The sequence below is a fragment of the Mesoplodon bidens genome (assembly GCF_964165515.1).
Source record: "Mesoplodon bidens genome assembly, chromosome: 12".
Lineage (NCBI taxonomy): Eukaryota > Metazoa > Chordata > Mammalia > Artiodactyla > Ziphiidae > Mesoplodon > Mesoplodon bidens.
The window spans coordinates 86,490,660-86,516,391 of NC_138168.1; the positions used below are offsets into that span (position 1 = coordinate 86,490,660).

Consider the following 25,732-nt stretch of genomic DNA (forward strand, 5'->3'; position numbering starts at 1 on the left):
CCGCTTCTCCCTGAGGGGGAACACGGGACCGTGATGGCTGCGGTGGGCTGGGAAGAGGGCCCCGACTCTGGGTGGGTCATGGAGGGAGGGGGGCAGAGGAGGCCGACGAGGTCTCAGGCGGACCCACGGTCTCTGCTGTGTCCCGGCAGGTGAACAAGGAGGAAGAGGCGGACGAGAACGAAACTGAGTGGCTGATGGAAGAGATCCAGCTGCCGTCGCCGAGGCCCGGGAAGGAGGGGCAGGAGAATGGCCACATCACTACCAAGTCCGTGAAAGCCGAAGCCCTCACCTCCCTGCACGGGGACGACCAAGACAGCGAGGATGAGGTGCTGACCATCCCGGAGGTGAAAGTGCACCTGGGCAGAGGGACCGGGGCTGAAGGCGTGCACCCTCTGCGGCCCCCGCCGAGGAAGGCACTTCGGGAGCGAGCAGACGACCGGGTGGGGCTGATGAGTGGGGAGCAGGCCAGGAGGGGGAGGCCGCGGGCCGCGCAGAAGCCCGTGAGCTCCTTCCACGACGACAGCGACGAGGACCTCCTGCACATCTAGACCGCGGGGTGCGCTCGGCGACCCCGCCGGCATCTCCAACCAAATAAGACTTGGACTCCGTGATGCTTCTGTCATTTTTGCCTTTAACAAAAACTGTTTCAAAAGGGAAGAGTTTTGGTGATGGGGGAGAGGGTGAGGAGGTGGGTGCCGCTCTCTGTGGTCAGCGGGATGGGGCATCGCTCCAGCTGCCGGAGGGCGGCGCCGGGGCCCCGTGTTTAGTCCCAAGTCCTCGCATAGAACGTGGCCGCCGGGCGCTTCCTACCGCGCCCGGGCCAGACGCGTCTCGGAACAGAGGGCTGCATTTGCGGAAAACCCTTGCTGCTTTAGGCCCTGTAGGGTATTTGATCATTATATTTTAGCATTTAATTCTCTCCTCCTATTTATTGACTTTGACAATTACTCAGGTTTGCGAAAAGGAAAACAACAACAACAACAGTTTTTTCCTGCCGGCAGGGGGTAATCTATCTGTCCATCCCTTAGCGGGGAGGCTGTCGGGGTGCTCGGGTGGTTTCATACGAGGCTTTGAACTGTTCCACGACACGTCCTCTAAGTTAGACTCTGCCGTTCTGTCTCTTTTCCCTTTTGCTTCTGTCTCGTAAGGGCGCGTGCGTGCGCACACACACACGTTTGGGTCCCTAGTGCCTGGGCTCTGGAGGGTCTGCCTGCTGTCTGCCTCTGGTCAGTAATGGCTGCAGCTTTTTGCATGACGTCTTCAATCCTAGGTGCACAGAGCACAGTTATCAGTATTTCTTTCGCCAGCTGGTGAAGTCAGACAACCCACCCAAAGATTGATTTGTGCGTGTGTGTGTGTGTGTGTGTGTGTGTGAGAGAGAGAGAGAGAGAGAGAGAGAATGGAGTTGAGATGTCAGACTTTTTTCCGGACTTGGGGGTGTAGGTCTCACCTCTTCAGGTTCACATGATACCACCTTTACTGTGCTTTTTTTTTTTTTAAGAAGAAAGTGTTTATCAACTATTCGACCTATAAGAAGCCTTAATTTGCACAGTGCGTGACTCACGGAAATTGCATGAAAGCCAGTGGGCCAGATTCTCGCTCCTAGCGTTGCACCTGGATTCCTGCTCGGGGTGGGGTGGGGAGGGGGGCGGCCAAGGCCGGCCTCTCAGTCTGCAGGACGGGAGGGCGAGACCACTGTCCTTCCCGGCTGTTGGCTCCTTTCTTGAAGTGTTTAATGAATGACTTTTCTTGCATTATAGAACTGTATATAGACTCAGTGGTATTCATATCCTGGAAAGCAAACCAACCTACAGGGTTCCTTGGTTTGTACTCCGTTTGGCTGGCTTATTTGATTTCAACATGAGTGTATTTTTAAAAATTGATTTCTTTCCTCATTTTTTTTTCAATCAAATTTACTGTAATATGAAGTATTCAACAGTTTGAATAAAAGATAAATTATTAACCGGGTGTTCCTGCTTTTTCCCCACGAGAGTGAAAAGCTGCCTGGTTAGTCGCCAAGCCCGGTGCCCTCTCTGTGCCTCCTGGTACATGTCCGGATGGCAGCCGACCCTTCACGAGCAGCACATCAGCTTTCCCTCTGGAGTCTCCCTGCGTGTAGGTGCTCACCCGAGGCCCCTGGGGCTTCTGTCAGCTTCATCCACACCTGATTCTTCCTCCTTCCGAGAAAGGGTATTGTTACCAAAACAACCACCGTACGTGCAGATCCCACACGACCAGAAAGCATCCTGGTGCGCAGCCCAAGCTAACATGGGGGCAGGAGGGGTTCTCTTGCACAAATTTGGTTTCCATCTGAAATTACTGACTAGTGATGAGAACTTCTTAGGTATTAATGTGAAAGCAGACCAAACGGAGTTACTACAATGTCAGACTAGACTTTGGAGTTAGCATCCTTCCCTCCTCAGTTTCTGATTATTTCTAATTGGGGTGACTTTTTTTTTTTTTTTTTTTTTTTTTAAGGATTTTACAATGTCTCTCCTGAGACGGACACTCTGGGGTCTTAAAAAGGTTTACATTGTGACCCCAGAGTTGCTGGTCCTCGGACACTGTGTTCAGGGGAATATTCTCCAAGCCACTCCCTTCCTGCTAAGACGCAGGAGGCCCTCTCTGTCCGGAGGGGCACTTGCAGGTGCTCACTGGCCCTGTTGGTAAACTTGATGGTGGGGAAGTTCTCTGCACCTCGGGCCACCTGCCCTGGTGCCCAGCTCGTGCCTGCCACAGAGGGATGGGGAAGTGACCATGTGCGTGAAGCTTTTGCTCAGGCTCTTGAGCCCCTGCAAACAGACTAACAGCCCGTGCCAGCTGTGGTCATAGGTAGTTTAGGAAAACGCTCCCTGATAGCAAATAGGGATTAGAATCTTTTAAGATTCTAGTTAGTTTCCTTTTAACCAAATTTTTTAAGCCCCCCCGCTTTTTTGAGACTGTCCATTGAATGGCGGAGGAATGGGGATAAGTGGAGGGTCAGGACGGTGTAGGCAAGCCCTGGGCCCAGGAAATCCACGGGGGAGTGGAAACGCGACTTCCGCCAAGAACATTCTAAATGCAGCTGAATCCATTTCTCCACCAACCTCTGACATAGGCTGACCACCCGACGATTCCTTTAGGGAGGCCAACTGCCACCCGGGCATTCAGAAGGAATTCTTTGGTCCCTCTGTACCAGTTCAAGAAGTGGGCATGGAGGTCTTAGCTCCCTTCCAGGGGATCAGGTCACAAGGGGACGGTGTGCCTCTGGAGCAGAAGGTACTGGCCAGCTTAGATTGACAAAACCCCCTTCACCAGCTTTGGAGAATCCCCGCGACTCTGATGTCGCGACACGACTTCTTATTTCCCCAAATGAACGTGGCTGACATGGGGCCGGCGTCTCTCAAGGGAAGCTGAGCGTGCTGTGCCTCCTGGAAGGACGGGGACCCGGGGTGGCCCACTGCACAAAGCCTGGACGTGGCCCACCCGTCCCCGCCCCACTGCAGCACAGCCCGGGAGGAGGACGCCCAGTGGCGGCAGGGGCGGGAGCTCTGGGGACCGGGATCGCAGGGTGGCAGGCAGGTCCGTCCTCCCACAGCCCTTCTGGAAAGTCAGCCCGCTCGTGGTGAAGTCACGCCACTGTGTGAGGGTCACCTGAACCTCGGGAGCCCTGGTGGCCGGGTTTTTACCTGCAGATCTGGGCTTGCCCCTAACGCCTCTTCCTTCTCTGTTTTCCCGGAGGGGAGCCCAGCCTCTCTTCTTACCTCTGAGGCCTCAGGAGGTCCCAAGGCCTGGGGTGAACTGTCCTGGAACAAAAGAAGCATATTTGCGTGAAATCTGTGTTTCATTGGCCCTTGGGCAAGTTGAGTGGCAGCACAAGAGTCCTGGAAACTTGGTCCCTGGTCACTGGCCCTGGGGCTTTCGGTGACTCGATTGCTTGAGAATTGGCCGAGAGCCGGCAGCATGACAGTGGACAAGGGACTGACTTCCTGGGCCTTGGTTTCTTGTCTCTAACACGTGGGTAACTCGAGGGTTCTCACAAGATCATGTAAATATCCAGATCAGTGAGGACCCTGGCCCATCACCCGAGAGGCCAGTGAGGATGGTGGCACCGGCCTTTCCCAGCTGGCACTTACCCACGGGCGGGCCTTGGTCGCTTCTGCCCTCTGCAATCAGAGCCCAGGAGGACCCGGCCACCCCGATGTGTGCCTGGACCAGGGGCTGGGAGACGGGGGGGGGGGGGGGGGAGGGAGGGATGCAGGGCAAGGGGAGGGCCTCCCTGCTCTCCGGTCCAAGAGGAAAACAGAGCTCCCAGGCCACGGAGAGCCAGAGGGCGCTGTCTCCCCGGAACAAAGTGGGCGGTGGTGTCGGCCTGGCCGGGGGAGGCGGGGGCAGGGAGGGTCCTGCTTCCTCCCCAGGTTGTGTTGGGGGCAGGATCGCACCCTGGCTGCTTCCCAAGCCAAGGACTCGTGTCAGGGGAGCCCATGCATTTGGGGCTGGCTGTGTTAGAAAAACCCAGTAGCTTCCTCCAGGGCAGGGAGAACCCAGCTCTCCATTCTCCCGGGAGTCCCTTCACTCCTCAAACGGGACACTTTACTTTTGGTCACCAAATGTGGGGTGTTTGCCCCACGCCAAGCACTTCTCTCCAATACCAGCTGAGTGTCCCGCAGTGTAGCCCAATTCTGCCGCCATCTACCTGGAGAGAGCGTCAGAGCCCGCAGGTTAAGGGCTCTCGGGCCCACGACACTGCCCCCGCCCCTCAGAGGCCAATCACCGTTAGGTCCCCAGGTTACCCTCAGTTGTGTCCGGCTTAACTGTAAATCAGGGTCCCATGACCTCTTCCCCCTTTGGATTCAAGTGATTTGCTAGAGGGGCTCAGAGAAGACAGGGAAACATTGATTTGTTCACCAGTTTATGAGAGGATGTGGTGGAGGATCAGAGAACAGCCTGAAGAGGAGATACACGGGCGAGGTCGGGGAGGGTCCCAGGGCAGGAGCTGCTGTCCCCATGGGGCTGGGCTGTGTGGGTGTGTTCGCTCCGAACCCCGGCTACAGGGATTCTAATGGACACTTCACCACGTCGTCAGCACGAACCCCCGTTTCAGCCCTTCTCCCTGCTCAAGAGAATGGGGGCAGGGCTGAAAGCTCCAAGTCTCTAATCACGGCTTGGTCTTTCCTGTGGCCAGGAGCCATCCAGGAGCACACCTGGGGCCACCTCGCTGAACGGAAGACACTCCTATGGCTAGGAAATGTCAAGGCTTTCAGGGGCCCCGTGCCAGGAACAGGGCGGGTCGGGGGAGACCAAGATACAGTTTCTATTATCTCACTCAGCGCCTGGCCTGGGCGTGCCCCCAGCCCTCTTCCCTCCCTCCCCAGCAGTGAGCGCTCAGTCCAGGTGGGGGCGGTTTGCAGAGCTGCAGCCCCCTGAGGCGGGCTGTATTACCAGGCCAGCCAGTGGCCAGCTCCCATTGTCCACGGAGGGAAGAGGCGAGAGTCCCAGGAACGAGCCGGTGCACTGGCAGCCCCCGCATCTGTTATCTGGCCCTCCTGTGTGCACAGGGAGGGACCTGGCCTGAATGTCCGGGCTGAGGTGGGGGGAGCGGGCGGTGTTTTCTGCCTGTGGGTGTCTGAGGTCTTCTATCAGCATCTCTGGCCGGGGCCCACGGAGGTCTGTGCCCAGACGGCCCCCATGGCCTGCTTTCCTGGGGATTCAGGGTGCCTCACAGTCCAGCATCCGGGAGTCTGCCTGGGGACTCAGTGAAGCTGGGTGAAGTCCCACGTGGGTCCCAGAGAACGTGGTCGTCCTACGTTGGGACAAGGAGGTAGGGAGGCGGGTCTGTTTGGAGGGCTTGGCTCTCCCATCACCCCAGCCAGACCCTCACTCCACCCTGCACCAGACACCAATCACAAGTAGTAGGTCCTGTAGCTGTGCCTGGTGGCCAGCATACTGTCTTTGGTTTATCTGGATGCTAAAGAGTTTTCAAGTAGGGAATCCCTTTGGAAGAGAGTGCGGGGAGGCTCACGGCGCCCTTGCTCATTGCTTTTGCGCCGTGAACTCCAACTCGGCAGAATTAGGCCCTCAGCCCGGGGGACTCCCTGGCCCAGCAAACAATTTGGCCAGTCATCCTCCTGCCCTTGTCTGAAACCCGTACCACAGGGTGAAAGATTATTTCCAGTTGGTTGGCTTCCAAGGGTGTTACGCTTAGACAGCAAGTTGATTTCAGACCAGCGCATTGCACAGAAACCCACATGAGACACTGACCCTGGGCCCTGTGGCCGAAGAGGTCTGGTCAGAGCTATGAGGGTGGTGGATCAGTCATGCTCACCGTGGACGACGCTCTGGAGCAGGTCGGGGAGTTTGGTTGGTTCCAGAAGCAAGCCTTCCTGACCCTATGCCTGCTCTCTGCCGCCTTTGCCCCCATCTACGTGGGCATCGTCTTCCTGGCCTTCACCCCGGACCACCGCTGCCGGAGCCCCGGGGTGCCCGAGCTGAGCCGGCGATGCGGCTGGAGCCTGGCCGAGGAGCTCAACTACACGGTGCCGGGCCCCGGGCCCGAGGGCCAGGCCTTCCCCCGCCAGTGCCGCCGCTATGAGGTGGACTGGAACCAGAGCGCCCTCGGCTGCGTGGACCCGCTGGCCGGCCTGGCCGCCAACAGCAGCCTCCTGCCTCTGGGCCCCTGTCGGCACGGCTGGGTGTACGACACGCCCGGCTCCTCCATCGTGACCGAGGTACGAGCAGGCCCTGCACTGGGCCGAGCCTGTGGGTTTCAGGGCCAGGGAGGAAATATATGACAAAGGCTACAAGTTTCAGCTTCACGCCAGGGAAGAGGGAGCGGGGCTGTGTTCCCTGAACTCTAGCGTCAGCAGGCTCCAGGCTGGGCACCCAGGATTCTTCCCTTGTTTAATCCTGCACAGACTCTGGGTGTTAAAGGAAGAAACTGAGGAGAGACCATTGGGAGCCGGGCTGAGCTGGGTTGTTTGGACGCGGGGCTCTGGGGAGACCGGGGCTCCTCCTCTCTCTGCCCCGCTGGCCCCTTGGCAGGCCTGCAGAATTCACCTGGGGTCTAGCTTCCCCACTATGAGAAGTGTGAAGCGCCCCCCGTCCCTCCCCGCCCCCACCCCACCCCCACTGCATTCAAGAGCCATGGACACGTGACAGCTAAACACTGGCCTCTGAGCTGGGTGGAAGCTGCCCTGGAGTCAGACAGAATCCCAGCCATGCCCCGGATCGGCTGAGCGAAACTGAGTCAGTTACTCAACCTCTCTGATCTGAGCCTTAGTTTCCTCATCAATAAACCAGCAATGATAATGCCCCGCCTTCACAGGGGTCAGCGTGAAGGTGTGGACCAGACAAGCCGAGCTACGCTGGGTGTCCCACTGACAGCCCACAGGAGAGGGGGATGCTGGCAAAGCCTTTGCCTGCACAGTTTAATGAGTTATCTGAGTGTTTTCTTTGCGAATATTCTAGTAAAAAGGCACCAGGTTTTTTTTCCTTCACGGACCCTTGGGAAAGTGTTGTACCGTGACAGGCATGGGCACTTGGAAACTGGCCTCAAGGTCACGTGGTGAAGCCGCAGACCTAAACTACGCAGAGTCTGTCTGTTAGCAAAGCTCGGTTTCGGTGAGGGTGCTACTCACCTGAAACAAGGGAACTGAGTAGTCTCAGCATCAACACATCTGGGCTGTTGCCGGAAAAAAGCGCCGTGTCCGCTCCTCTGGCCTCACCAGCTCACTGTCTCGAGGAGGGCGGGGGCCAGAGCAGGGAGTTTCCCCCAAGGGGGGAGCAGGTGCAGGTGCTGGTGCACAAACATCTGATCTCTAAGGCATCCTCCAACGATAGATGTCCAATTGGAAGACTCATCTCCCAGGGATACTGAACTGTCCACTATTCTCGCTGGGAATCTAGAAACAGACTAGGACGGGGAGGTATTGTTCTCTGTGCCTGCAGTATACTCTGCTGGGAAAGGATCAGATGCAAGAATTCATCCACTCACTCCTCCATCTGTTCATTCAGTAAACGTGTTCCGAGGTTTTCCTCTGTTCGGGTACTGGGTGTGATGCCAGGAGGGAGACAGAGAAGAAACCTATGAGGTTTAAGGAGTTTGCAGTCTCCAGGGAGTGAGGGACAGATGGCAGTGGTGAGAAAAAGACCGGCCTCCCAGACCATGTGTGGGCAATGCGGAGGGGCCAGTGGGCTCTAAGGAGGGGGATCTTAGCCACTGAGGTGATCACGGGGGTCTTCCAGAAGGAGGTGGCATTTTTTAGAAAATTGAAGTATAGTTAATGTACAATGTTGTGTTCTATTTTTTTTCAGATTCTTTTTCCTTTAAGGTTATTACAAAATATTGAGTATAGTTCCCTGTGCTAGACAGTGGGTCCTTAGGAGGTGGCATTTGAATGGAGCCTCAGGTGGTATTTTGAGCAGCAAGGAGGGGGAACAGAGTGGGCGGGGAAGCGTGAGCCAAAGCTCAGGGGAGAGGGAGCCGGTGCTACATTCGGACAGCAACGAGCTGTTAAATTGATTGGAACCCAGGGTCCAGTGGAGGAGTCCCAGGGGAGAAAGGTGGTGCCAGCTCACCTTCAGGCCAGAGCACTGAGTCCTTACGCAGGTCACCAGATAAAATACAGGATGCCCGTTAAATTTGAATTTTAGGTAAACAACGAACGCTTTTTTAGGATAATTAAGTCCCAGGCATTGCACAACATTTGATACAAAAGTTGTGCAATACCTGGGAATACAACCGAGGCTGGGAATGCAAATACTGCAGGGGGCATACTTATACTAAAACAGGAGTTGTTTATCTGAAATTCCAATTCAGCGGGGCACCATGTACTATTTTTTTCTCTAAATCTGGCCACCCTGCCTTCGTGCCAAACAAGGGAGCTTGCTGGTCAGGCAGAGGAGGAAGCCCATCCTCGCTGGGCCTTGGGGATGGTCCAGGCGCTGGTGGGCGTGGGGCTGGGGGCTTCGTCAGGCGGGGAGAGCTTGAGGAGGCCCAGACATGAGTCCCGGCGGGACTCAACCAACATGGTTGTCACAGGAATGAAAAGACGAACCGATTTAAGAGACACAGGCCCGGCAGGGGCTGGGGGGCCAATTTGCCAGAGGGTTCTGGCTGTGGAGGAAGGGGAACCGAGCTCCTGAAAACTGAGGCTGGAACACAGGGCAGTAGCAGTTTGTGCAGGTGTGGGAGCCTGGCCAGGTGGTGGCCTGAGCGGGGCAGTGGACTTGGAGAGGAGGGGACACAGAAGCGATTGGCCAACTGTGGGCTTCCAGTTGCCCTACGATCCAGCGTTGGGGAGGCCTGGGAGGGCGAGGTGAGGGGCTGTAGGGTAGAGCTCATCTGGGGACCCGCGGAGTGTGAGGGCCGGTGGGGCCCGGCTGCAGGCGGTGAAGGGCCATGAGAGTGCGGGCCTTCAGGTCAGCAGAGGGAGAACAATTTCCCCCGGAAGGAGCGGGCTTCCCTCTAGCTCTCCCTTCCCACCGCCTCAACAGCCCTTTTGACCCCTCTCCTCATCCAAAGCTGAAGCTTAATTTGGGGGGCATTCACCTTTGTTGTTCATTTCTGCAGAAATAATCTTTAACTCAGCCTTGCCTTGGACATTGGAACTGGCTTAAGGGAGGACGATGAGGTGACCTGTTTGAATACCCGGCTCCGCTCCCCGCCTCGTCCTGGGGGCGGAGGTCAGGGTCCACCTGGGGCAGGAATGTGCCATTTCCAATCTCGCCTGATCCCAGGGATCACCTGGATTCCGATCCGTATCTGCTGAGACAGGATCCATGGGAACCTGTATTCTAATGAGGACGCTGGGTGATTCTGTGCTCGGGCGAGCTTGGTGAATAGCATGCTGCTCTATAGGTTGTATTCCCACCACGCGGCCTGGTCCCAGTGAAATTCCAGCAGGGACGGTGACCCCGCCTAGGACACCCCATGCTGCACTCCCCCTGTGCAGCCCCAGGCTTTCCCCAGGGGCCAGGCTTGTCTTCCTGGTGGCACAAAAGTGTCTGGGGGCAGTGGCAGAGTTTGGGATCACAGGGCCAGGCAGGCTTACAAGACTTGCAGTTGCCTCCAGACGGAGACCCTCAGCGCAGCTGGGGGCAGAGTCCTCGGGGAAGGCCAGGTGCCCCTTCCTTGAGCTCCGTGAGCACTCTGGCTTCTGCACGTCCCCGGGGAAGGATGGCACCCAGGGCATTTCAGGAAGGGTGGCAGGGACACCTTACAAAGATGCTGACTGCAAAGAGTAGAACAAACCCAGGGCAAAAAACCGGTGCCCTGCGGCTTTGGTGAAATCTAGAATGCACAGAAAGTCGTCTTGGGCGAAGTGGGCGGAGGCTGCAAAGAGGCAGCTGCAGCTGCAGACGTGGGACAGCTAGATAACACCCAGGGGTGGCCTCCCCCGCACGCTGCTGACAGGGACCAGGCAGCAGGAAAGCCAAAGATCTGCAGGAGAAGCGTCCTGGCAAGGGCGTGTTTTCAGCTGAATTTTAAAGGGAGTAAACACCTGGACCGGCAGAGAATGGGAGTGACTGGTATCTCATCCTGTCTCTCAGATCTGAGCTACTCTTGCGAGCAGACAGCGGGCTCTGGGCATGAGACAGATGGTAGCGCGAGCTCAGTATTAGTTTCTGAAAGTCCAGTGGTAGCAAGGAGTTTTACCTATATTTTATTGTTTTGTTTTGTTTTTTTGCGGTACACGGACCTCTCACTGTTGTGGCCTCTCCCGCTGCGGAGCACAGGCTCCGGATGCGCAGGCTCAGCGGCCATGGCTCACGGGCCCAGCCACTCCGTGGCATGTGGGATCTTCCCGGACCGGGGCACGAACCCACGTCCCCTGCATCAGCAGGCAGACTCTCAACCACTGCACCACCAGGGAAGCCCCCTATATTTTATTTTTAACAGTGCTCATGATGGATCCCCGGGACCAGGAAAAGGGCATGGCTCATGTAGGCAACTTTAGATTTTTAAAGGTGGTGGGTAACAAAGCCTCCACTGAAAAAGTTAAATGGTTTATTATCTACCAAACCATTTGCACATGATTTGCCCCTGCAGTGCCTGCACTAGCTCTGTGACGGTGACAGGACGGGCACCACACACCTATCAGACTGGGAGACTGGGAGACTTAGGCCCAAAGTTGCTAAGTGACCTCCCTGCATCCCACCCCACAGTGTCACCTGGTGGGGCGGAACCATGAACCCAAAGTGTCCCTGGACACCACCCAGCTGGTGCTGTGCCAGGAATGGGGAGGCGAGAGCCCCGGCTGCCGCCCCCCAGCCCCTCTCGCGTCCCTGGGGCGCCATCCTGCTTTCTGCACCTCTGAGCTCTAAGCGGTGATGCTCCCGCACTCGGGCCTCCCAACTTGCGCAGGCGTGTGGGCATCACCAGGCGTGTGCCAGGCATGGAGGGAACCCCACGAACACCAGTGTCCTTCCCCAGGGGACCCGCTCCTGCCTTTGCCTAGGTCTTTCCCCCTCAATCCCTCCCTCCGAGTCTCCTGCCACCCCTGGGTGGCCCCCTACCCCCTGCACACCGGGCAGCACACAGGCTGCTCCCTAGAAGCTCCCAGCGCCGGGCCTCTGTGTCTTTGCTCAGCGATTCTCGTGTTGGCACTCACAGCTCCATCAGTCATGACCAATTTACATAATTACTGGTAGAATTTACATAACTAAACATATAATTAATATGTACTTAATTAAGGGCCTTGACCAATTCTGGAAAACATTTATTTTACCACATTTCTGTCTTTGGATAATTACTTTGCTGTATTTCCTTTAGAAACCTTCCCTTTGGGCCATGCAGTCGTTTGATAACTGTCAGTGACACTTGACAACAGCCTCTTTAGTGTATATTGAGGGTAAAGCCAAGATAAAGGTATTAGGCGTATAATGACATTGACTGAGATTCACCAGAAACCTTGAATTTGTCTTATGAAAACGTGGTAAAGAGAAAAACACGTGAAGCACCTGGGGGATCCCACATTTTGTGTTGTACGTTTACATTGTCCGGAGAGAGGATGGAAGGTGGAGTGTGACTCACAAATGGTCTTGTGTTTTCGGCCCCTCCGACCGCGGTGTGACCCGCAGTTTAACCTGGTGTGCGATGACTCTTGGAAGGTGGACCTCTTTCAGTCCTGTGTGAATGTGGGCTTCTTCCTGGGCTCTCTGGGCGTCGGCTACATTGCAGACAGGTACGTAAAGGCCGATCCGACTAAACAGCATCAACACCATGGAGAGAACGGACTTTAGGGGCCAATGGCGGGAGAATGTGGCCAGTGGGAATCTTTGCAGAAGTTGAGGGAGACAAGACATGGCAGCGAGTGCTTTGGACTTCGTGGGGCAGGATGGATTTCAGAGGTTGAAACTGCATGCAGAGCGTACAGCTGGGGTGCGGGACTGAGAGCAAGGGGAACAAAGCCACTGTTCATGCTTCTAGCGGATGGGTGGAGGCGGGCAGGGCCATTGTTTGAGACGGGACAGAATGGGTTAGGAACAGCCTTGGTTACTGCTCTTTGGGGTGAAGGGGGTGGGAGCAAGCAAGAGTTCTGTCTTGGAAGTGGTAACATTGGAGATGTGTTCAGAGTAGCCTGTGAGACAAAGAAGAGATGCCAAGTAGGCAGCTGGATTATGAGGTTTGGGCTAGAGTTAAATATTTGGGATTTGTCACCGGCAATTGGTATTTAAAGCTATAAACCATGTCTGAGATAAGCTAGGAGAGGGTATATGGAGAGAAGATCCACATGTAGAAGTCGGTGGTCAATGGCAGTGTCAGTGGAAGGTTGAAGGTAAGTGAGAGATGAGAGAGTGGATTTTTGTGTGTGGACGACTCTTCCCCACACCACCCCCCACCCTGCATTTCCTTAAAGCATGTTAATTTCATTTTTACATGTGGGAAGAAGTTGGAGTGAATTTTTCAGTCACAATAGATTAGAATATTTTTAGCATTTATTTATTTATTTATTTTCAGGAGTAGATAATTTTCATGTATGAGTTTAAAAATATATATATTTGTTTTGTTTCTTAAATTCCACATATGAGTGAGATCACATGGTATATGTCTTTCTCTGTCTGACTACTTTCACTTAACATAATACCCTCTACGTCCATCTATGTTGTCACAAATTTATTCTTTTCTATGGCTGAGTAATATTGCATTATTATATATATATATGTACACACACACACACACACACACACTAAATCTTTATTCATTCATCAATTGATGGACATTTAGGTTGCTTCCATACACTGGCTATTGTAAATAATGCTGCAATAAACATAGGGGTGCAGATATCTTTTTGAATTAGTGTTTTTATTTTCTTTGGAAAAATACCCAGATGGGGAACTGTTGGATTGTATGGTAGTTCCATTTTAAATTTTTGGAAGAAACTCCACACTGTTTTCCATAGTGGCTGCATCAATTTACATTCCCACCAACAGTGTACTAAGGTTCCCTTTTCTCCACATCCTTGTCAACACTTGTTATTTATTGTCTTTTTGATAATAGCCATTCTGACAGGTGTGAGGTGATATCTTGTAGTTTTGATTTGCATTTCCCTGATAATTAGTGATGTTGAGCATCTTTTCATGTGTTTGTTGGCCATCTGTATGTCTTCATTGGAACAATGTCTATTCAGATCCTCTGACCATTTTAAAATCTGGTTGCTTGGTTTTTTTGATATTGAGTTGTATGAGCTCTTTATATATTTTGGATATTAACCTCTTATCAGATATATTGTTTGCAAATATCTTCTTCCATTCTGTAGACAGCCTTTTCATTTTGTTGATAGTTTCTTTTGCTGTGCAAAAGCTTTTTAGTTTGATGGAGTACCATTTGTTGGTTTTTGCTTTTGTTTTCCTTGCCTGAGGAGACATATCCAAAAAATATTGCTAAGACTGATGTCAAAGAGCATACTGCCTATGTTTGCTTCCAGGAGTTTTGTAGTTTCAGGTCTTACGTTTAAGTCTTTAATTCATTTTGAGTTTTTTTTTTTGTATATAGTGTGAGAAAGTAGTCTAGTTTGATTCTTTTGCAAGTAGCTGTCCAGTTTTCTCACCATCATATATTGAGGAAGCTGTCTTTTTCTTATTGTATATTCTTGCCCCCTTTTTCATAGATTAATTGACATATAAGTGTGGGGTTACTTCTGGGCTCTCTATTCTGTTCCATTCATCTATGTGCCTGTTTTTGTGCCAGTACCATAGTGTTTTGATTACAGTGGCTTTGTAGTATATTTTGAAAACAGGGAGCCTGATACCTCCAGCTTTGTTCTTCTTTCCCAAGATTGTTTTGGCTATTTGGAGTCTTCTGTGTTTCCATACAAATTTTAGAATTATTTGTTCTACTTACATGAAAAATGTCATTGGTATTCTATGGTATTGTATGGTATTGAATTCAACACATTGTTTTGAATCTGTAGATTGCCTTGAATGAAGTATGGTCATTTTAACAATATTAATTCTTCCAATCCATGAGCACAGTATATCTTTCCATTTTTTTGTATTGTCTTCAATGTTTTCATCAATGTCTTATAGTTTTCTGAGTACAAATCTTTTACTTCCTTGGTTAGATTTATTCCTAGGTATTTTTTTTGATGCAATTGTAGATGGGATTATTTCCTTAATTTCTCTTTCTGATAGTTTTTCAGTACTCTATAAAAATGCAACAGATTTCTGTACATTAATTTTGTAGCCTGTAACTGCTGAATTCATTGATTAGTTCTAATAGTTTTTTTGGTGGCATCTTTAGGATTTTCTACATATAGTATGTCTTCTGCAGTGACTGTTTTACTTCTTCTGTTGGATTCCTTTCTTCTTTCTTTCTTTTCTTTCTCTCTCTCTCTCTCTCTCTTTTTTCTCTTCTTTCTTTCTTTTTTTTGTCTGATTGCTGTGGCTAGGACTTCCAATATCATGTTGAGTGATAATGGTGAGAGTAGATATCCTTGTCTTGTTCCTGATCTTAGAGGAATTTCTTTCAGCTTTTCACCACTGAGTATGATGTTGGCTGTGTGTTTGTCATATATGGCCTTTATTATGTTGAGGTATGTTCCCTCTATGCTTACTTTCTGGAGAGTTCTCCATTATAAATAGAGGTTGAATTTTGTCCAAAGTCTTTTCTGTATCTATTGAGATTATCATATGGTTTTTATTCTTCAATTTGTTAACATGGTATATCACATTGATTGATTTGCAGATATGGAACCATCCTTGTGTCCCTGAGATAAATCCTGCTTGATCATGGTGTATGATTTTTTTAAATGTACTGTTGTATTTGGTTTACTAATGTTTTGTTGAAAACTTTTGCATCTATGTTCATCAGTGATATTGGCCTGTAATTTTCTCTTTTTGTGGTGTCTTTGTCTGATTTCAGTATCAGGGCGATGCTGGCCTCTTAGAATGAGCTTGGAAGCATTCCTTCCTCTTCAATTTTCTGGAATAATTTGAACAGGGTAGGTGTTAACTCTTCTTTAAATGTTTGGTAGAATTCACCAGTGAAGCTGTCTGGTCCTGAGTTTTTGTTTGTTGGGAAATTTTTTAAAAAATTACTGAGTCCATTTCATTACTGGTAATTGGCCTGTTCATATTTTCTATTTCTTCCTGATTCAGCCTTGAGAGATTGTATATTTCTAGAAGTCTATCCATTTCTTCTAGGTTGTTCATTTTATTGGTGTATAATGATTCATAGTAATCTCTTATGTAATGTCTTATGATCCTTTGTATTTCTGTGTCAGTTGTAACTTCTCTTTTTTCATTTCTGATTTTATTAATTTGAGCCCTCTGTCTTTTTTTCTTGATGAGTCTGGCTAAAGATTTATCAATTTTGTTTATCTTCTCAAAGAAACTGCTCTTAGTTTCATTGACTTTTTCTATTGTTTTCTTAGTCTCTATTACACTGATATCTGCTCTGTTCTTTATAATTTCTTTCCTTCTACTAACTTTGGGTTTTATCTGTTCTTCTTTTTCTAGTTCCTTTAGGTGTAAGTTTATTTGAGATTTATTTGAGATTTTTCTTGTTTCCTGAGGAAGGCTTGTATCACTATAAACTTCCCTCTTAAAACTGTTTTTGCTGCATCCCATAGGTTTTGGATCATTGCGTAGATGACTCTTTAAAACAAGATGGCTGTGAAGGAAATGGGGAAGTGGAGAGGTGAAGGGTCCAGGAAGATGAGAACAATATCATGGAGAGAGCAAGGAACCAAAGGGGCTCAGTCAAGGGCTGGACCCAAGTGCAGTGGGTGAGGCTGCCTTTGGGAGGAGACACAGGAGAAAATGGATGCTGGTACTATTATGTCTGAACATTCTTGGGTAAGAAGATGTGGGCTTCAGACAAGAAGTGTCTCTATATAGAAGTTTGAGGCAAGAATACATGGAGTAGATAAATGAAGTAGACATGCTGGAATCCAGGAAGGAGGATGACAGAGAAAGGCAGAGGGCTTGCTGGGCCTGGTGGGGAGGGATCCTGGGTGTGGGCAAGTTCAATGTAACCACATAAGACGTTGGTCCCTTCCTTCCTTGCCTTACTGCCAGAGAATGTGGGATAAGATTTAAAAGATCGAATCAATAAAGCACAATTATGGGATGAAGTTTTAGCAAATAATTTGCCCATTGTATTCATGAAAAAGGAAGGGAAAAATGCTTTTCAATAGTTACACTATTAGGGGCTTCCCTGGTGGTGCAGTGATTAAGAATCCGCTTGCCAATACAGGGGACATGGGTTTGACCCCTGGTCTGGGAAGATCCCACATGCCGCGGAGCAACTAAGCCTGTGCACCACAACTACTGAGCCTGTGCTGTAGAGCCCGTGCTCCACAACAAGAGAAGCCACCGCAATGCGAGGCCCACACACCACAACGAAGAGTAGCCCTCACTCACAGCACCTAGAGAAAGCCCACACGCAGCAACGAAGACCCAACACAGCCAAAAATAAATAAAATAAAATAAATAAATTTATTAAAAAATATTTATACTATTAGAACTGAAGGTTTTCCCAGAAAAACTTGTATGGCCATCGATAAGACTATGTGGGGGGAAAAGCCTGGTTTCTGGTGCACCCTGTTAATAATAACACAGTCTGTTAAATACAAAGGTAATGAGAGGAGATGAGTCTGAGAACTAGGAGAGTCAGTGAGGGAGGCCACTCATCCTTGGCTGAGACGCCATATTGCTGAGAGCGATCAGGATTCCTCTTCAGAGTGGCTTAATTAACCTCGCAAGAGCCGCTGGTCGCTCTTCACTGAGGATGGACCGGGTCAGGCTTTGAGGAGGGGCAGTGATCAACGGACTGCACGGTCCCTCAGAAAAACTGTCTTGTCTCTAGACACTTGCTGTCCCATCGTCCCTGTGAATACTCAGTACTCACCTCACCTCGCTGTCTCCTTGCCTCTGAAGGTTTGGCCGTAAAGTATGCCTCTTGGCCACCACCCTCATCAGCGCCATCTTGGGCGTCCTGACGGCGGTTGCTCCAGACTACACGTCCCTGCTGCTCTTCCGCCTGGGGCAGGGGCTGGTCAGCAAGGGCAGCTGGACGGCTGGCTACACCTTGAGTAAGCATCCACTGGCCTGAGGTTTGCACACACTTTAAGGAGCCACGGAAGTCAGGTCGTGGGGTAGAATGGGATGAAGCCGAATGTGGAGCTGGGTTTTTTGGCGGAAGAAGATGTTTGCAGGGTCTAGAGAAAGTGTGGTCATTCTAGCTGGATTTGTTGTCTGCGTGACTAGGGCTGGGCATGCTGTCAGGATGGCCTTCTCTCTCTCTCTTGCTCGCGCTCTCTCTTTTTGTTTGACAGACACTTAAATAAATCAGTGCTTCCATATCAGCTAATCCGTTTGGGAAAAGAAGATCACATGTGATGTGGTTACAGCGATTGGGGTGTGCAGGAAGCGGAGGCAGGTGGGAGAGTATCCTAACGTTTTAAATATGAAAGAACCAGCATCTTTCAAAGTAAATACAACAAACTCAACTGGTTTGAAGGACACGAAACAGTTAGGAGAGAAGACATAGAGGAAATAAGAGATAAACATAATGATTTTAAAAAATGAAGTGTAAAGCAATGTAATTCTATATACTTTTTTTTTTCAAATTTTCTCTGAAGGGTAAGAATAGAAAATGAAAACTACTTCCTTAGAAGAAGGTAGTATGAGAACCATCTGTGCTTCCCTCAGCTGGTTTTGGGGCACATCAGACAGCAGTGAGGATAATCCACATCTCTGCCATGTCTTGCCATCTCTGAAAACGACATCCTATGGCTTGGCATCCTGAGAAATAGTTCACTAGAGCCAAGAAAAATCATATTCCTCCCTTGAGAAACCATGCACACCCTGGTTTAGTGAGCTCAGCACATATTTAGTGACAGCCCAGCCACCTATATGCTGACCGTGCACTACTTGGCACATGGTGAAGAGGATTAATTTTGAGGTCAAATCTACACCCAACACTGACCGGCTGTGTGGTCTTACAGACACGTTCCATAACCTCTCCGTGCCTCAGGATCCTCCGCATGGGAATGACAAGGCTGTGAGGTAGATGAAGTGCCCCAGGTGTAGCCTAGAGGGATGCCCGCCCCATACTCCTCCCTGCAGCGCATGCACCTGCTGCCATTTGGCTGGCAGGGGGCGAGATGGGGTGCCAAGAGAGATAAGGCCCCTGTCCTCTCTCAAGGAGCTCAAAGGCTAGAGAGAAAGGGAGGCCCACCGGGAACCCCCTTTACCTGTGGTGGAGGGACAGCTACCCCTGGCCCCGTGCTTCCTGCGGCTGTCCCCGCTTGCTGTGGGCCACACGCTCCCTGGTCCTGCGCACGCGGCTCCTGCGCAGTCCCCTGTATTGACTCCTCCTCTGCCCCCTGACGCCTCAACGTGGCAGGATCCAGGAGACTGTCCTCCCCCCTCCCCAGCCCGTTCTACCTGTGCCCCCCTCCCCAGCCCTGCTGTGCCCTTTACTTTCAAAATCCCTCCGGAACACCGTTCATCTCACTCCCCTGCTGCTTCCACGGCTCCCAGACACCAGCGTCACCTCACCTCCACGGTGGTCTCCCTGGGGCACCTACAGGCAGCAGCACAGCGAGCCTTTCATAGACGTGGGATCGCGTCACCCCTGTGCCGGCGGCTCTGCGTTTCCCGCAGTGGAAGCCCATGTCCTCGGCAAGCCTATGAGGCCCCCCAGGAGGGCGCATTGCCCCACTGACGGGGGTCCTCGTCCACAGGGCCACCGTGCTGCTGTTTCCTCTGGCTGGAACTCGCTTCGCCCTTCTGTGTTCGGCTAAACTCCCTCACCTCTCGCAGGTCTTGGCTCAAATGTCATGCACGAGCTCCACCCCACCGCTCTCTGAAAATCTGCAACCCCTCCACCCTGGACTCTCCCGAATCCCCTCGGGCCATCTACCTGTTCTCTCTGCACAGCGCGCAGCGCCTTAGGACCCGGCTGTGACCTACTCACTTGTGTGTGTCGTCCACCATCTCTCACGAGAATGCGGGCTTAGGAGGGCAGGACTCTGCCGGCTGAGCTCACGATACATCCAAACACCCACAACAGGGCCAGGTCCTCAAAGACGGTCGTGAAATCAACGAGCGCTCCTGGGGGTCGTGGAAAATAGTCCAGCGCGGCCCGGAGCCCATGGGAGGAAGGAAGGCTCCGGGGAAGAGAGCCCGGCAGACTGAAAAGAAGAATTCCAGACGGCAGATGCGGGGGGGTTCAGAAAGGGGCGGCTGCAGGAGAGCCGGGACAAAAGGGCTGGGCCTCGTGCGGGGGGGAGGCGGAAGGGCGTTTGGGGAACGAGCCGCGGGGGCGCACGGAGGGGGCGGGGGCGCGCCGCCCTGGCTTCTCTCCTCGGGGGAGCCCACCAGTGACGTTTCTCCTGTTTCAGTCACAGAATTCGTGGGCTTGGGCTACAGAAGAACGGTGGCGATCCTCTACCAGGTGGCGTTCACGGTGGGGCTCGTGCTGCTCTCCGGGCTGGCCTACGCTGTCCCTCACTGGCGCTGGCTCCAGCTGGCCGTCTCTCTGCCCACCTTCGTCCTCCCGCTGTGCTACTGGTACTGTGTCCTCGCGGGGACCCCGTCTTCCCGGCGGCCAGGGCGGCCCTACCCGCAGGCCTGCGGCTTACAGCCTTCTGTGCCGTTTGGGGAGTTCTGTCACATTCCCCCGGGGCGCTGCCCTCAAACAGAGCTTCCTTCAGCTCGCGTCCCCAAGATAGAGGCTGGGATGCTACGAGTCAGACAGAGGGCACCGAGTCCCAAAGGAGGCATCCGCTGTCTGTCGAGTGCATGAAGGGATGAAGTGATCTTTGGGGAGTGTGCACATTGAACCGTTATGAACAAAACCCGTTCAAGTGAGCTGTTAATCTTAGTAGCTGTCAGCCCTTGGCAGGGTGAAGGGAGGGGCACCTAGACAGCTGAGTTTTTATTGTGGGAGAGGGAAGCGGGGGTCGGTGGGGGGGGGAGGTGCGTGGTAGCAGAGAGGCTTGTGGAGAGAACAGTCGCGTCCATGCAGCTTTTGTCACTGTTTTGCTGAGGGCAGATCTTATCCGTGGGAGGCATCGAGTCCGCCCAGTTTCTCAAGACTGCGGCTCTAAGTACACTCCCGTTCAGGAAGAGCCTGCGCCCTCCTTGTCATGTGAAACAAGGGGCCCTCCGGTGACGGGACCCCCTGGCTGAGTCCCGATGGCCGGGCTGGGTGAGACTATACCTGTGTGTTTTCAGATGACCAGAGATTCCCAGTCTTTGACTTTATATCATCCTTGTCCCATTTGAAATAGACACCATGGTGTACCTGATGCTAAAGAAAAGTGACTATAGTTTATTTTGTTTTGGAAATATTTTGAGACATGTTCCACAGGCCCTGTCTTACAAGGAGGCATCTGCTGTATCGCAAGGGGTGGGGCATGTGGAGCATCTATTACGTGTGAGAGAGTTCCTGGGGTGGGGAGAAGGGCTGCTGGCTTCCAGGAGAGAATGGGACCCCCGCCCCACCGGATGAAGGCTACATAGGAAGCGATGGTTCTCTTTTGGTCCGTAAATCTTAGCAGGTGGCAGTAAGAGCACGAGTGACTCACAGAGCTCCCGTGTGGGGTCTCTGGGCCAGCACACAGTGGCCCCAGATCCTCGTCCACCAGACGCTTGAGGAATTACAGTCCCAGCGTGAGGAGGGCAGGCTGGTCTGAGCAGCATCTTCGCTCTGATCGGGGCTTAACATCAGATGAGCTCTGCAGAAAATGAGACGTAATGATGATCTGTGTCCACAGGTTTGTGCCCGAGTCTCCTCGATGGCTGTTATCGCAAAAGAGAAGCGCTCAAGCAGTAAAGATAATGGACCACATAGCCCAAAAGAATGGGAAATTGCCTCCAGCTGATCTAAAGGTGACAAACTAGCAGAGGGTTTCTCCCGTCAGTGAACTTTGGGTTGCATTTATGACTTAGAGCATGCCTGTGGGGCTGCCTTGGGAGGCAAGAGGGCACTGGTGACATTTGGGGTGATGGGTGTGGGGGCCAGCCATGTGAGGACCGACCTCGGGGCGGGGGCCAGGAAAGGGGGCCCTGATGGTGTTTCCTGCTCACGGCAGCTTGGATGCAGCTGATGCCCTGACTCCTTCCTAGATGCTGACTCTCAAAGAGGATGTCACTGAAAAGCTGAGCCCCTCGTTTGTAGACCTGTTCCGCACGCCATGCCTGAGGAAGCACACCTTCATCCTGATGTACCTGTGGTAAGGGGCCTTTCTGACGCCTGTCCCCAGATGGAACTGGTGGGCTTACCTACATACCCAGGTACAAGTTAAAGACAGTGGAACAACTCAGGTGGAAAAAGAGAAGCATGAAAAGGAATTTCCAGATGGTTTTCCAGTGGTCAGAGAGCCCTTAAAAAGACACCTGATTTCTCCCTTGAGGATTGCATAGTAGAGGAAGGGCCTCATTTTAGTAAGAAGAAATTCTTCCATAAGAAAGGTCAACAGTAAGCTGCACGGAGGGTTCTCAAGGTTGCCTCAAATCCCACACGTCTCGTCTTTGGGGAGTAGCCAAGTCTTGACATAGCGTCAGAAGGTGGATGAGATGTCAGTGGCTCCTGGTGCTTTCAAGGAGGAAGAGCCCTTTCTCTCATCTAAGACCTCTATAGACCCCGATGAGAGTATCAGTGCTTTTTTTCACCCCCGCATTAGGAAACTCACATCCACATCCAGATTCACCCATGTACGCCCGGCACACCCCCAGGGCTGCGTCCACCTCCCAGGTAGCTACCTGGAGATGGGGCCCCCACCCTCTTTCCTCAAGGGGTGCTGGGTCAGCTCCCGACATCAGGGCTTTCTCCTCAGCACGAGGGAGGTTATTCAGTTACTCCCCGAATACCTGGGCTGAGTAGCTGGACCCTGGGCTTCCCTTCCACTGGAGTCGCTCTGCTGCCCTGCACTTGTTTGCCCTTCCGTGAAATAAGGGTTCCAACTAAGAGGGCAGCCCCTGGCACCCTCAGTAAATATTTGCTGAAGGTTGAATGAATGACCACTGTTCCACAGAATCCACCCCAAGTTCTTTAGATGCCAGGCTAACCTGACCCTGTCCTGGCAGCCCCGGTCACTGTGTCTCAGGGCAGGCCCAGGAGTCCTGTGCCCGCTACGTGATGGGCCTCTGCAAACACCCCAGGTGCCTGGTGCGTTTCTCAGGATGCTCAGTATTCGACTCAGCAATGTCTCTTCGGTGTGGAGGCCCGGGACTCTGCAGATAGGAAGGCTTACTCCCCTCCTATATGACTGCACGGCCCATTCCCACTCCTGTCAACGTGGCGGTTTTGTCCCCTCTGCTGTCTTACACCCCTCCACGCAATCCTTGGGCAGATTCTGCTCTGTCTTGAAAATATACTGAGACTCTGCCATTCCTCGTCACCTGCACTCTCGGGTCCCCGTTGGAGTGTCGTGATCTCTCATCCGTGTTGTTGCAGCAGCCTCCTCACTGGTGGTCTGACCCCACTCCTGTCCCCCCAGGAACTGCTCACAAAGCAGGCAAAGGGCATGGACCGGGTCACCCCCTCGTCCACGTCCTCACTGGCTTCCTAGTCCACCGAGAAGGAAATCAGATTCCTTCCTACAAGGCCTCACGCGCTCTGGCCCCTGGACTCCTTCTCCTGCTGTCCACCGCTCCCCCCCCCCCATCCAGTCCATTCATCACAGCATCTCGGGAGGCGTGCCCATCACTTCCTGGCTGTGTGAGTGTCAGGAAGCTTCGTGATCTCTGTGACTCAGTTTCCTCATCAGCCAGTGGATGTCATGATAGGACCTACTCACAGGCCTGTTGGAAGAGTTAATGAGATAATATGTATAAAGGGCTTACACCTGACAACTACAAATTGCTGTTTGTGTTTTAATATGTGCATGCAATTCATGGGTCCTGCCAAAAGATGGCAGCCCTGCACATTTGTTAACTCTTGCTAGTTTTTTGTTTGTTTTTTGGGGGTCTTTTTGGACAGAAAACTCAGGGTTCTCCATTCCTTTCTCTTGGATCAGTCTCTTTATGGGTTAAAGGTGACTGTTCCCATTTAACCGGCTAAGCTAACCAGCATGGAGGACCCTACCGGGCTCACCTTAACTCATTGAGTTCCTGCCAGTGCCTTCCTTCTTGTATTTTTTTTTAATTTACATTTAAAAAAATATTTATTTATTCAGCTGCGTCGGGTCTTAGTTGTGGCACACAGGATCTTTGTTACAGCATGCAGGATGAGTGAGCTCAGTAGCTGTGGTGCGTGGGCTTAGCTGCCCCGCAACATGTGGGATCTCAGTTCCCCGATCAGGGATCGAACCTGTGTCCCCTGCATTGGAAGCCGGATTCTTAACCACTGGACCACCAGGGAAGTCCTCTTCTTGTATTCTTGACCCTTTGGTTCAACCAGGAATAATTTAGGACTAGAAACAAAAGCATCCCATGCTACTCTGGGTGCAGCTTTATAAAACCATGGGGTATAGTAATGAGAAACATATGCTGTGATCTCAGTTTTGGAGCTGATGGGCAATTGGCATTTCTATAAGAAAATAATTTCTTATCCACCTAAATCTCTTCTCACAGTGTAAATACAGTCGGCCCTCCATATCTGCAGGTTCTGCATCTGGGGATTCAACCAACTGCAGATCAAAAATATCTGAAAAAAATTCCAGAAAGTCCCCAAAAGCAAAACTTGAATTTGCTGCATGCTAGCAACTATTTACATAGCATTTACATTATATTAGGTATAATAAATTATTTAGAGATGATTTCAAGTATACGGGAGGATGTGCATAAGTTCTATGCAAATACTATGCCAATTTATACAAGGGTCTTGAGCATCCTTGGATTTTGGTATCCTGGGGGCTCCTGGAACCAATCCTCAAAGGATAGTGAGGAACAACTGTACCAATAGAATCATTCAATGTTCCAAAATTATGTAGTCTGACCAAAAGTGACACATGGGACTCTCTAAATTTTCCCCTGAGTGGGAGTGACTGTGCTGGTCCCCATCGGTCTGTGTGCCATTTTCTGTAACACTGCTATTCTTTCCTCGAATATGGATGAAGGGGTCATGCAGCGGGATATGAGGTAAAAGGAGTAAGGGGCTTCCCTGGTGGCGCAGTGGTTGAGAGTCCGCCTGCTGATGCAGGGGACGTGGGTTCGTGCCCCAGTCCGGGAGGATCTCACATGCCGCGGAGCGGCTGGGCCCGTGAGCCATGGCCGCTGAGCCTGTGTGTCCAGAGCCTGTGCTCCACGACAGGAGAGGCCACAACAGTGAGAAGCCCACGTGCCGCAAAAAAAAAAAAAAAAAAAAAAAAAAGAGTAAGGGAATAATGCCTGTTAAAGATGGTGTGATGTGTGGGGGGAGGCCCACTGTGGAGGTGGAAAGACTCGGCCGGCTTCTCCACCCGGTTGTGCTCGGGATCCTTGCCCTTGGAAAGACAACAATGACAGCGGTAAAATCTCATCTTCACTGAGTGCCCACTATGTGCCCGGAACTATACTGAGCACTTTTTGTCCATTACCTCAATGAATTCTCAAGACAACCCAAATTCACAGCTGAAGGAATTGAGGCACAGAGAGGTTAGTTCACTTACTTAAGACCACACAGCTCATACAACAGTCTGATTCCTGAAACGGCTCACTCACCACTGCTTCTCCTGCCCTTCCCCTTGGAGGCCGTTGGAGCATCTGATGAGGTAGGGCACATGCAGTGCTCAGAGCAGGGCCAGCACCCAGGTGCGCAGTAAACAGTAGCTACCATTGTTTGCCATTTCTCGAAAACGTGAACCTATCCTGTAAGTCACACCCTCACATAAATTGTGAAAGGAGGGTCTCATCGAGGGCCCCTTTCTTGATTTTGATCCCCCTCTTCTCATATTGCTCTAGAACATTCTACACCCAGCTCGCAGTGTCCTTTATCCTCCCAGCCAGAATCCTAAATCTCCCCTCCTCTGAGGAGCTTGCCTTTGACCCGGCCTCTCCTCCCTGCTCAGGTTCACCAGCTCCGTACTCTACCAGGGCCTCATCATGCACATGGGCGTCACCGGCGGGAACCTCTATCTGGATTTCTTCTACTCGGCTCTGGTCGAATTCCCGGCGGCCTTCATCATCCTCGTCACCATCGAGCGCTTTGGCCGCCTCTACCCGCTGGCTGGGTCCAATCTGGTGGTGGGGGCAGCCTGCTTCCTCATGATCTTTATCTCACACGGTGAGTGGTCCACTTTCATCATCTTCCGGGTCATTGAATTGTGGGAATAATGTGTTAATTCTTTCATAAGCCTCTGGAACAGACACAAAGACA

The 25,732-nt window shown here is 51.8% G+C and overlaps 2 protein-coding genes across 3 annotated transcripts in view; both read left to right on the top strand.

The window, feature by feature from the left end:
- The window catches only part of IGF2R (insulin like growth factor 2 receptor), a 109,738-nt gene extending 107,775 nt beyond the window's left edge, over positions 1–1,963 (top strand). Inside the window, exon 48 of the mRNA XM_081251059.1 lies at positions 150–1,963. Within this exon, the coding sequence (XP_081107185.1) occupies positions 150–548 (399 nt within the window). The 3' untranslated portion in view covers positions 549–1,963. The remainder of the gene's footprint in view (positions 1–149) is intronic.
- A 4,272-nt stretch (positions 1,964–6,235) lies between these two features.
- Positions 6,236–25,732, top strand: part of LOC308625857 (solute carrier family 22 member 1) — a 33,983-nt gene continuing 14,486 nt past the window's right edge. For both annotated transcript variants that reach the window (XM_081250465.1, XM_081250466.1), the window contains exons 1-7: positions 6,236–6,707; positions 12,061–12,164; positions 17,362–17,516; positions 19,833–20,001; positions 21,210–21,324; positions 21,562–21,668; positions 25,425–25,639. In XM_081250465.1, coding sequence (XP_081106591.1) covers positions 6,297–6,707; positions 12,061–12,164; positions 17,362–17,516; positions 19,833–20,001; positions 21,210–21,324; positions 21,562–21,668; positions 25,425–25,639 — 1,276 coding nt within the window. In that variant the 5' untranslated portion in view covers positions 6,236–6,296. The remainder of the gene's footprint in view (positions 6,708–12,060; positions 12,165–17,361; positions 17,517–19,832; positions 20,002–21,209; positions 21,325–21,561; positions 21,669–25,424; positions 25,640–25,732) is intronic.